General features: G+C 39.3%; 1 protein-coding gene across 8 annotated transcripts in view; it reads right to left on the reverse strand.

Moving 5' to 3' along the window:
* Window positions 1–12,462, reverse strand: part of ITSN1 (intersectin 1 (SH3 domain protein)) — a 245,535-nt gene that overhangs the window by 160,972 nt on the left and 72,101 nt on the right. For all 8 annotated transcript variants that reach the window (XM_010862262.1, XM_010862263.1, XM_010862259.1 and 5 more), the window contains exons 2-4: window positions 10,602–10,661; window positions 8,380–8,472; window positions 7,347–7,410 (exon numbers count right to left, since the gene is read on the reverse strand). In XM_010862262.1, the coding sequence (XP_010860564.1) occupies window positions 7,347–7,410; window positions 8,380–8,472; window positions 10,602–10,629 (185 nt within the window). In that variant the 5' untranslated portion in view covers window positions 10,630–10,661. The remainder of the gene's footprint in view (window positions 1–7,346; window positions 7,411–8,379; window positions 8,473–10,601; window positions 10,662–12,462) is intronic.

Genomic DNA, 12,462 nt, shown 5'->3' on the forward strand with positions numbered 1-12,462 from the left:
CCAATCCCTCCTAAGACACTGGAAAAGAGTCAGAATTCTATTTCTCAAATTTTCTCTGCAAAATATGATTTCAGCTCTGCTATCCACTTCATCTCCTGTGTGTGTGTATGCTCGATCACTTAGTCTGACTCTTTGCGACCCCATGGACTGTAGCCTGCCAGACTCCTCTGTCCATGGAATTCTCCAGGCAAGTGCTGGAGTGGGTTGCCATGCCCTCCTCCAGGGGACCTTCCTGTACCAGGGACTGAACCCCTATCTCCTGCACTGGCAGATGGATTCTTTACCACTGAGCCACCTGGGGAGCTCGCTTTACGTATGTATAGTTATTTCTCAGTTTACTCAGTTCTAATAATCACCCCAGAAAACTAACTAAAAGTCTGAGAATCCTGAAATTAAATTCACACAACTTCCAAAGTTAAAAAATGTCTGATAAAAATATTTTTAATAAAAAGTGAAACAATATTTATGACTCTTGAATACAAACTGATCTTAAACACGATGTTTAGTCTGATATTAAAATCTATATATAATAACAGGCATGGTGGAGATGAGAAAAGGTCCACAAGTATACTGTATTAAGGGTAAGTTTTTTGTTTGATTTGTACAAATAAACCCCACATTGCTCTTATATCCTATGGGAAAAAGTGCTTCAACTCCAAGCATAGGAAAATCTGGCAACACCTGCAGAACTACGTATAGATTTACTCTTTGATGCAGCAACTCAATCCTATGAATTTACCCTGAAGGTACACCTCCAACAATACAAAAACACATGCTTTAGCTCATTCTTCGCTGCATTATTTGTAACTGTAAAATATTAGAAATAACCCAAATGCAGAAAACATAGGAAACTGGTTGAATAAACTATGGTATACCATTCACAATAAGTATTACATAACTGTAAAAAGAAAATATAATAAAGATCTCTATGCGATGATATGAGTGATTTTTAGGATATGCTGTTAAGTGAGAAAAGGAAAGAACAAAAGAACATTTATAGGAGGTTACTTTCAAAGCAGAAGGAAGAGGAAATAATTTAAATTCACATACATATTAGGGACACGTTTTTTCCCCACAGAAATAAACAACAAAAAGATAATAAGCTTTTGGAACCTTGCTAATGTGTTACATATTCAAAAATTAAAATTAAGTCCACAAAGATGAGAGCAGATCCCTGAACTGAATAAAAACTAAACCAAATAAAACTGGGGTTGGGGGTGGGGGTGGATAAAGGAGATTGGGACTGACATATACATACTACCATATATAAAACAGATAACTAATAAGGACTTGCTGAATAGCACAGAGAACTCTACTCCATACTCTGTAATGACCTATATGGGAATTGAATCTTAAAAAAAGAGTGAATGTATGTTTATACATTAACTGATTCACTTTGCTGTATAGCAGAAATTAACACAACACTGTAAATTAACTATATTTCAATAAAAATTAATTAAAAACAAAACAACAACAATAACAAAGAAAAATACAAATAAACCTAGTAGTATTTTGAATGAGTACATGTCCACATAGGAAAAAAACATTCAAGTAACTTCTGAACACAGCACTTCATACATCCTCAGTCTGTAAACAAATGAACTATGAGGTAACCTTGAACGCCACTGAATGGGTTTGGGGTTTGCAGTGGACAGGCGTGTAGCCCTTCTGAAACTTACCTTGTCTGTATCACACGATTCAGAGGAAAGAAGGACCTGTCTCCACTCCATCTCATTCACTGCATCAGACAGTTCCTTTAGGAGGCCACCTCACCCACAAAGGCTCATCACAGGCTGCTCACCTCCCCTGTCCAGATTAATCTGGTCCAGTCACTCACCATCTCTTTGTTTATTCACACAACAACATAAAAAATTTTTGGCTTTGCAGCACAGCTTGTGGGATCTTAGTTCCCCAACTAGGGACTGAACTCAGGTCACCTCAGTGAAAGTGCAGAGTCCTAACCACTAGACTGCCAGGGAATTTCCCAACAAATATTTTTTGAAAAGATCACTTACTAAGGTCTCCATTCAGGAACTGGGCTTACAACTAAGGTAAAGACAGGCAAAGTTCCTGTCCTTGTTTCAGTGTAAGCAGACACTCCACAAGAAAACCAGTCAGACTACTCAACATATTGATAAGTGCTATTAAGAAATAAAGCAAGGGGACTTCGCTGGTAATCCAGTGGTTAGGACTTTGCCTTTCAAGATAGTGGGTGTGGATTCGATACCTGGTTGGGGACCTAAGATTCCACATACCTCGTGGCCAAAAAAACCCACCAAAACATAAAACTGAAGCAATATTGTAACAAATTCAACAAAGACTGGTTCACATAAAAAAATCTTAAAAAAAAAAAAAGAAAGAAAGCAAAGCAAACGGAAAGAGAAGATGTTGGCAGGAGCAGGTAGGGAGAGGGAAAATTTTTATTTTTTTGCCTTTAAAACTTTTTGTTTTGTATTGGAGTATAGCTGATTAAGAAACAATGCTGTGATAGTTTCAGTAACCAGCCAAGGAACTCAGCCATGCATATACATGTATCCATTCTTCCCCAAACTCTCCTCCCATTCAGGCCATTCAGGCTGACACACCACATTGAGCAAGATTCTCTGTGCTATACAGTAGGTCCTTGCTGGTTACCCATTTTAAATGCAGCCCTGTGTACATGTCCATCCAAAACTGAGAGGAAAGTACTTTAGACAAGTGCTCAGGAAGCCCTTCTCGGGGAAGGTGACCCATGAATCGAAACCTGATGGGTAATCAGCCAGATATGTAAGGATCTAGAAGAGCTGCAAGGCAGGGAGAGAAAATGCCAAGTGCAATGACCCTGAGGCATTTAAAGAATATAAACAAGGTCAGTGAAACCGGAGTGCAAAAAATTAAGAAGAAAATGGTACAAAATAAAAGAGGGAAACAGCCAAGAGCCCAGTTCACATGGGCCTATGGCCTTGGTAACGACTTTGGGTTTTCTTGTTAATGAAGAGTTTTAAATGGATTTACCTTTTGGTGGGGGGCAGGATTTACTTTTTTGAAAGATTGTTGGGTTGCTGCTTGGAGAATGGAATCTAAAGGGACAAGTGTGAAAGAGAGACTCCAGTCAGGATGGTCAGATCGTGGGCACAGTTATTTGGCCCACTGTGACAAATCAGGATGATAGCAAAGGAGACAGAAAGTCAGGGGCCAGATTGGGGGTACAGTCTAATGAAGTCAAAAGTATACGCTGATAGACTGGTTGTACAGGATAACGAAAGGAGAGCAATCAGGCATGGCTCCCACCAGCTGGAGAGATGCTCACGAACATGAACTGAGATGGTGAAGACTCAAGAATGTTCTGGATGACTTCTGGGGGAGCCAGGGACTTTAGCAAACTGATCTTGCTGGGGGCTGAAGGCCCTCCTGACGTATGTTCAAAGGTTCCTAAATGGTATCCTAAGGGGTGACTGCCCTGATCCCTGCCCCTAATTTCTGCCTCTGGCTTCCTCCTCCTCTCTCGGGGCTGTTTCCAAGCAGTGCTCCCTCTCTTCCCCCTCACTTCTCTCCTTAACAGCTTCTGTCCCCTCTTTCCATGGCCCCTACCGCCTCTGATTCCAAAGCCCTCATTCAACTTCTTTGTCTTCTCTCTACCTGTCTTCTATTCAAGGCTCTTGTCCATTGCCCTCTGCCTTGTTCTTTCCTGTCTCCACACGAGCCTAAGGTTGGAACGATGTTAAGCATTTAAGTTGCCAAAAGATAAGAGGATATTGGTGGCTTTCCTTTCAGCTCCTTAGTAGTAAGACAATTTCTAGGGAGAGGAATCATCTTTGGTTACTGTTATAACTTGGCTTTAAACACACTGACTTGACTCCATCCTCTGAGGGAGAATTTAGGATTTCCTGTATTCTTAATTAGAAACTGGACTGGACAGATACGTACCTCCAAAGTATTAGTAGGTTACAGTTCCAAAGCTCATAAATAAATTAACTGGAGTACAGTTTCTACATGAATTCTAAGAGATATTCCCCAGCAGCCCCCATCACTTCTACATTTCAACTGTGGTCTAGAGCAAAGAAAGAAAGGCACAAAGAGAAAGAGAAACTGAAAAAGTTCCTAATTCTCAATACAAAAATTTTCTTCTTCTCCAGAGGAGTGGCACAGACTGCCTAAAACTCTACAGACTCAAAGCCGCTCCTCTACCAAAAGGGGAAGGGCTTCTTTTGAAGCCTTTGACCTTATCAGAAAAAACAAGTGAGAACACAAGATTAGTATCAAAGATAGGGAGGAAAACCTACTTCATCAGGTCAGCTGTTATTTATAAACTTAAAAACCAAAACATGAAGAGGTGAAGTACTGCTCAGGCTTATAAAGGGAACAAGCAACTGTGCTGTGTGTGCGCAGCCGCTCAGTCGTGTCTGACTCTGTGTGACCCCAGGGACTGTAGCCCACCAGGCTCCTCTGTCCATGGGATTCTCCAGGCAAGAATACTGGAGTAGGTTGCCATTTCCTCCTCCAGGGGATCTTCACGACCCAGGGATCAAACCTGCATCTCCCGAGTCTCCTGAATTGGCGGGTGGATTCTTTACCCATTGAGCCATCTGGGAAGCCCTGAAGAAGCTGGTGCTAAAAGACAGATCTTCCTCACACTCTGCATCACACCATTCCAGCATCTTAGCAGGACATCTGTGCCTCATAAAATTTACAATGACCTTTCAAAGCTATTTCTTTTGGGAAGATACTTAAAGGTGTGTTTTTTTTTGATTTGGGGGTTTTTGTTTGGCTAGGAAGGGGTCTTAGTTGTAGCATGTGGGCTCCAGTTCCCCAGCCAGGGATCAAACCCCAGCCCCCCTGCATTGACAATGTGGAATCTTAGCCACTGGACCACCAGGGAAGTCCCAATAGGTGTGTAAGTGTATTTTGTTTTGTTTCTTCCCCCTAGTAGTAATTCTCGATGAAACTAAAATATGCCATCACAAATTTAACAAAATGTCAGAAAAGAAAGATAAAAAACATTTTGGATTTAACCTAAGTCTGCCAACTCATTATCTTCACTGTTAACATAATTTTTCACAATGAAAAGAAAAAGTTGGCAAAAATTACTTTAGTGTACTCTGGTAAACAAAACAGAAACAAACAAACAAAAAAAAGCAGTTTTGTTTTGTTCTTTTTTTTATTTTTGGCTTGTTCCCTGACCAGGAATTAAACCCAGGCCCCCAGCAGTGGAAGTGCAGAGACGTAAGCTCTGGACTGCCAGGGAATTCCCCTGTGCCCCACCCCAATTCCTCCACCAAAGAAAAAAAAAGTTTGGAAAATTAACTGTGTTAATGGAAAGAAGTGAAATTTATTAAATAATACTTTGTTTTTCTCCATTACACTTATTAACATGTGACACTTTTTATGCTGTTATTGACCATCTCCTTCCACTGGATTACAATCTCTATGAAAGCACAAATTGTGTCAGTTTTGTTCACAGCTATGTTCCCAGCACCTACAACAATCATTGGTCCATAGGAGACATCTGACAGATATTTTTCCACTGCTGAGTGAACAAATGTTAAGTGAGATCTCCTTGCAGTAATTCATCACAAGACTGCTTCTTGAATGAACCTTCACAGATTGTAAATACAGTATAGGAGCAGAATTCAGTGAAAGAAATTAATCTGGAAAAAGAAGAGTCTAGTGAGTGACCTTGGTTGATTGCATGAAACATAATCACCAGAACACAAAGCAGAAGTTTAACACAGACGTCACAAGTCTTTCCCATTTAGACTTAGGCACTTAACAGGGCTGCCAGTGCAGGAGATTTAAGAGATGCAGGTTTGATCCCTGGGTTGGGAAGCTCCCCTGGAGCGGGGCATGACAATCCACTCCAGTATTCTTGCCTGGAGCATCCCATGGACAGAGGAGCCTGGCAGGCTACAGTTCATAGGGTCGCAAAGAGTCAGACACAACTAAAGTGACTGAGCACACTTAACCAACATGTCAGTGACACTGCTCACAGATACATGTGCGTTCTCTCTGTCTACCTCTCTTTGTGTGTTTTTCTCTCTACCTGTTACTCGATTTCAAAAACCTTGTTTGATTGTTCTGCTTCAAATAGATCAGAACTTAGTACAAGAAGGGTATAATAGTTAAAAGGGACAGTCTGGCAGCCAATATGCTGACAACCAGGAAAAAGAAAACAAAGCAGACACCAAAAAAAGCACAGGAATCTGGGTATCATTTAATTTCAATTCAAATATATCCACTCACAAATAATACATAAATTCCCATGTAAGTTTTGTTATGTCAGAGCACAATAAATCATTTTCATACTGATGACTTATAATCAGGCTTATGTACTGTAGACTCCACTTAAAGGCAATAAGGAACTACGTCAACTTTATTAATTTCCATAAAATTAAAAATATTTTAAAGTTAATGAACTAAGGGGACAAGCAATTGGTTGGGTAATTCAGTCAACGTGGAACACCCAATCCCTGATGATGACAGCAGGTACCCTCCTGAAGTTTTGTTTTGAGGACCTGTAATGTGCCAGGGCCCGCACTAAGGTCTTTGTATACAGTTTCTCTGCTAAACCACTCAATACTCCTATAAATAAATATGCATCTTCCCATTTTCTAGATTTGAAAACTGAGGCTGACAGGGAGAGAATAAATACACGTTCCAAACCATAAAGATAGATAGTTGTACAGATGATACTACAGCAAGCTGTCTCCACAATACTAAGAAACCCAGGGAAATGAAGAATCAACTGTAAGAACCATCCATTGCAGGAAAGCATGGCCTCTTGGCCAAAGAATTCACCACAGCTTCCCAAAGTCATAGACCTAGTACCCAAAACTATATTGGCCACTCTTTTTCATTCACTCTCTTTCCAGTGGTTTCAAAAGACTGAGTACTTATTTGTGCCAGTTAATCAAGGGATTCACCAATATTTATTATGTGCTCACCTTGTACAACATTGTAATAAATACTGGTTTTTTCACTCTTTCATTGGTTATTTCCCTATTGAGCCTCAAATATTTTCTTTGCCTTTTATTCAGTGAAAGATACAATACCATCACATTACAAACAAAGAAATGTGGGACACTCAGTTGAGCATGGGTGACGTGAATGAAGCCAAAACAATTGGTGAGAAAACATTAAAATGCAGATTTCTCAACTGGGAAGTCAAATTTACAACAGTGTTATCTTGCAAATGTCACCACTTTTTCAAGTTCCATATCAGAAAGATAATTTTCAGAAGTATTTCTCTGGTGGAAGCATATTTCAGACTAGAGATACATGTTTTCCTTCAATAATTTAAGAAATTAAGATTAGATATTACTGAACTATTTTTTTTTACAACCTTCTGTATATATGAAGCTCCAACTTACCATATCTGTGCTAAAACAGGCTGAGGTAACCCAGATTGAAAAAAAAAGTTTCTAGCTTGATCACCTGTAAATTAAATGGATAAAGTTTTAGAAGAAAATAGTGGATGACAGAAAACTCCTATGTCAAAATTACAAAAATGAAAGAGGCTAATAATCTAGTAAATACGAAACTTAATACATTTTAAAAGCCAAATGATAAGTTTGTAAGTAACAATAAAATGAATATATCAGCATGGACTTTAGAACGTAACACTTAAAAAAAAAAAGTGTGTACCATTATGTAAGGGTAGACTGTCTATGTTAATAAATCTGCTAGTAATTAAAATGGTAACAGCTACATATTATGACAAAGTGTACCTCCAGGAATCCCCAGGAAACTTTACTTTACAAAAGGGGTCTTTGCTATTCCCATTTACCTACACTTCAAATTATTGGTGCTGCTAACATATTTATGGAGAATGAGTAACAGTGATCAAAAGAATGACATCAATGACTAAGAATTAATAAGTTAAAGAGAACTGAGACAAACATACACAAAAACAAGTCTCCAGGAAATCTAGATTTCATTTTCTCTAAAGCTAATTCCTGAAAAGTAATCAAACAGGAAAGAAACTAGAAAAGGCAAAGTACAAAGGCATCTTTAAGGACACAGTAATAAACAAAATGTTTTTAAATGTTCATATCTCTTAATTTACTCAAGCTTCTCAAGCCAAGGTCAAGGTCAGAATTAAGGAAGTGTTTTTACTCAAGGACCACAGTCCAATGCTACAATTACTTAAAGAATGTGATCCATTAATTTCACCAATTCCCACCAGTGATATGGCTAAAACAGTGACTTGGCATCCATTAAAAACTGCAGAAAGGCTTGAGTGCATCGGAGGAAAAGTAACTGTGAAAATACAGAATCCAGGCTAAGTCAAATAAGTAAAGTACATCTTTGGTCATAGGTGCCGACCTTCACTCTGCATAATAGACTTTCCACAGATATATGCACTACGGTAAGTAAAAATGTAAAAATACTGACTCCAATTACCAGTAATAAATCCAGATATTGGCTTTAAACTATGGAACTGTTGATCATGCTTTGCTCTTTCCTCTACAGTTATGGCCCAAATATCCAGGCTGCCTACAAGCCAAAGAAAAGACAAAGGAATTATTCAACGAAAAAAGAAAAACAACATGCTCACACACAGTTTCCACAACACTTATATGGTCAGTATATTATAAACCATTTGATAAATTACCATCTGTTTGTCCTTGGAAGTTGAGTAGACACATACACAGTACTATGTATATAATAGATAATAATAAGAACTATACAGCATTGGAAACTCTACTCAATACTCTCTAATGTCCTAAATGGGAAAAGAATCTAAAAACAGTAGATATAAGTCTATGTGTAACGGATTCCCTTTGCTGTACAACACCAAGTAACACAACACTGTAAATCAACTATACTGCAATAAGATAACTTTTTAAAGGAAAAAAAAAAAAAGAGAAAAGTAAGAGTAAAGCAAGCAAAGAAAAAAAGACATTAACATACATTCTTTGTGAAAGTTATGGAAAAATTGAGCTTCACTAAATTAGTATTCTAGTTGATTCCATGAAAATCTTTTTGGAGTGATAAAAATACTCAAACACTAGACTTCAGTAACTTTTATAAAATGTAGATTATAATTCACTGAAACTGATTTTAAAAATGGGAAATGAGTATCTTGGGGGAAAAAAAAAAAACAATGACAAACCAGAGAAAACAGGGTTAAGTTCTTCAGTTTCAACTCTTGGACTGACCAGATGTTCCCTCATTTCTGAGACTGTCCTCACTTTAGGGCTCCACCAGGCTCCTCTGTCCATGGGATTCTCCAGGCAAGAATACTGGAGTGGGTAGCTATTCCCTTCCCCAGGGCATCTGCCCAACCGAGGGATCAAACCCACGTCTCCTGCACTGGAGGCAGATCCTTTACCATCTGAGCCACGAGGGGAGCCCACTTTAGTTACGAGGTCTCCTCACATGAATTCACCAAAATAACTCTTGATTACATTAAGAAAAAGGCTTTCAGGAGTTCAGACGTCTTCCCAAATGGTGGGAACAGACAATACGTGACGGGGCAGGTCTGATGACAGTGATGGTCAGCGCAGCAATTCATTCCGTCCCTGGAAACGTACTTGCTGAAAGCCTTGTATGTGCCAGGCACTGCGACAGACATCAGGGAAAAGAGGGCGACCCAGGCAGATCAGATCCCTCACAGGTCCTACAGTCCTCAACGTCTGGGGCCCTGTCAAAATTCGTCTAGTAAAAGCAAACCCCAACAAACAAACAAACAAAACAAAAACGTGCTCAGTGATTAAGAAGGGGGACAAAGACAAAACACAAAATAAAATAGTAACATGAATGGTTTTGAAAAGATTGCAGATTTCTGCACTAAGAATCCCACAGAGACTTTTCCTGACGTGATCACAGGAATGAGGCTTTGGGCTGCCTTACTCTCTTCATGGTGACCAGGTGTGACAGTTGCCAAGAGATACTTTGGGAACTGTATCTCTTTAAGACAAAACAAAACGTGGCCAGTAAGGGAAACCAACATTTAACACTTTCCTAATAATCTTAGGGAAGATTACCTGAAAAGAAAATTTTGTGCAGATTGATGTTTCAAATAGATAAACTAAAGTAAAACAAAAATTGCATGCTTCAAATCCAGTCTTCCAAACAAAGTACAGAATATAAATGACCCAGTAACCTGAACAAATAAATTGCAGAAAACAACAAATCAAAACAGAGATGGGGGAGGGGGATGGTTCACTAACAAAGCAACTAAAGAGACACATGAACTAATTCACTGTGTCTTGTTCAGATCCTAGAGTTGAACCAAACTGTAACAAAAAAGTAACACCTAAGGAATATCAGGGAAATTTTTAACAGTGACTCTATAGTTGAGAACATTAAGGAATTACTATAAATTTCATTGGAGTGGTAACAGTATCATAGTTATATCTTTAAAAGTGTTACCTTTTAGAAATGTCCACTAAAATGTCTGTGGATGAAATGATCTGATATATATATGCGAGGTGCTCAAAAGAATCCAAGTGAATCAATATTGACCATAAGTTGATTGATAATCACTGAAACTATGCAATGGGTTGATTGAACTATTCCCTCTATTTATGTGAATATTTGAAATCTGCCATAATACTAAGTTTTTAAAACTACAGTTCCAAAGTACATTAAAAAAAAAGAAAAAATCTTTGAAAACTTACCACCAAAAGGTGTGGGAAACTGAGCCATGGTTCTGTTACTTTCACCTTGCTAAGGGACGCCTGCAATTGAAACGCAACATTTAAGTTCATGAAAACTTCACTTCTAGGTACTTATAAACACACTGACAGGCTGTCTTTAATGACCTGAAGACTGACACTAGAGCTAGGAGATAACACTGCAAATGAAGGTTACCACTAAGGGTTCATTCATTCATTCCTTCTCTGCACAGCTTCTTAGTCCCGGGTGCAGTGATGGGCACTAAGGAATGTGGATAAAAGCCTCTAGGGCAACAAGAAACTCTCAGTCTGGTGAGTGATCCTGTACTATTATCCCACTCATTGCATTGTTGAATTTGTTATTTTTAAAATCTATCTTTTTCCTAACCACCACATATACTAGTCCATCTGCTTGATGGTTACAACAACTGCTCTTTTTCATTAACACTAGTACACGCAGTGCACTGTCTTACCTTCTTCTTTTTTTTTTTTTTTTGGTGACTCTTTGCGAACTCATGAACTGTTATCATCAGCAACAGATGCTGGCAGTCATTTTTCCTGAAGCAGCAGACCCACTTCATTTTTGAGAACACACACACACAGGATGTTCTCAGTCCTGTCTGACTCTTTGTGACCTCATGGACTTTAGCCCACCAGGCTCCCCTGTGGAGTATTCCAGTCAAGAATACTAGAGTGGGTTGCCATTTCCTCCTCCAGGGGATATTCCCGACCCAGGGATCAAACCCATATCTCCTGTGTCTCCTACGCTGGCAGGCAGATGCTTTATCACTGAGTTTCCTGGGAAGCCCAAGTACATGCTGTGAGGCATGAGGGAAAAAAACTAAAATAAAAAAATCTGAATACAAACTATTAAAGAATTTCCATTTGGGGGACTTCCCTGATGGTACAGTGCATAGGAATCCACCTGCCAATGCAGGTGACACTGGTTAGATCTTGGTCTGGGAAGGTTCCACATGCCTTGAAGCAAATAAGCCTGGGCACAACTCCTGAGCTGGTGCTGAGAGCCTGCACTCTGAAACAAGAGAAGCCATTGCAACGAGAGGCCTGGGTATCACAGTGAACAGCAGCCCCGCTCACCTCAACGAGAGAGCAGCCCTGCTCATTACAGCTAGAGAAAAGCCTGCGTAGCAATGAAGACCCGGCACAGTCATAAAGAAAGAAATAAAGAGAACTGAATGGAACATCTGTGAAGTAGTTAGCCTGGAAAACTAACCAGAGTGAAGCTGGGGGGTGGGGTGTACTGTCCCACACAATAAAAGCTCTGGTAGACAAAAAAGACCACAGGAGGGAAACCAGTGGGTTTGTTGTGTTAAAGTGTTGAAGCAGACCACAAGAAAACTGAATGTGGGAAATAAGTAATAGAATTTTGCCAGATAAGCCCAAAAAGCTTTTATTTTTGTACAAAAAAGTCAAGTGTAAGCATTTATCAAATGGAAGTTGAAAGTCTTATATTAAAAAAAATCTAACAGTGAGGTTTAAAAACACAAAACAGGAGTGAGTGAAGGCAGAAGTTCAACACATACAATGGGATTTCAACCCATACAACCAGTTCAGCTAAGGTGAGCTATCTGTAACAGGGGATATAGAGCTATCAATAATATAACCCCCGAGCCAAAGACTGGTACAGTGAGCAGTGGGCAAGCAAGCAAAGCTTCATCTGCATTTACAGCCACTCCCCTTCACTCCCATGACCGCTTGAGATCCCAAATAGCTGTGGCCTTAGAGGTATGTATGAGTCAACTCGAACTCTCCATATGTTTAGGACTGAAGTCAAGGCAGAATATCCTGAGATTGCCATAAAAGCACTGAAAAGCCTGCTTCCATTTCCAGTATCCTATCTTTG

Source organism: Bison bison, unplaced genomic scaffold (assembly GCF_000754665.1).
Source record: "Bison bison bison isolate TAMUID 2011002044 unplaced genomic scaffold, Bison_UMD1.0 scf7180017864481, whole genome shotgun sequence".
In the NCBI taxonomy this organism is placed as follows: Eukaryota; Metazoa; Chordata; class Mammalia; order Artiodactyla; family Bovidae; genus Bison; species Bison bison.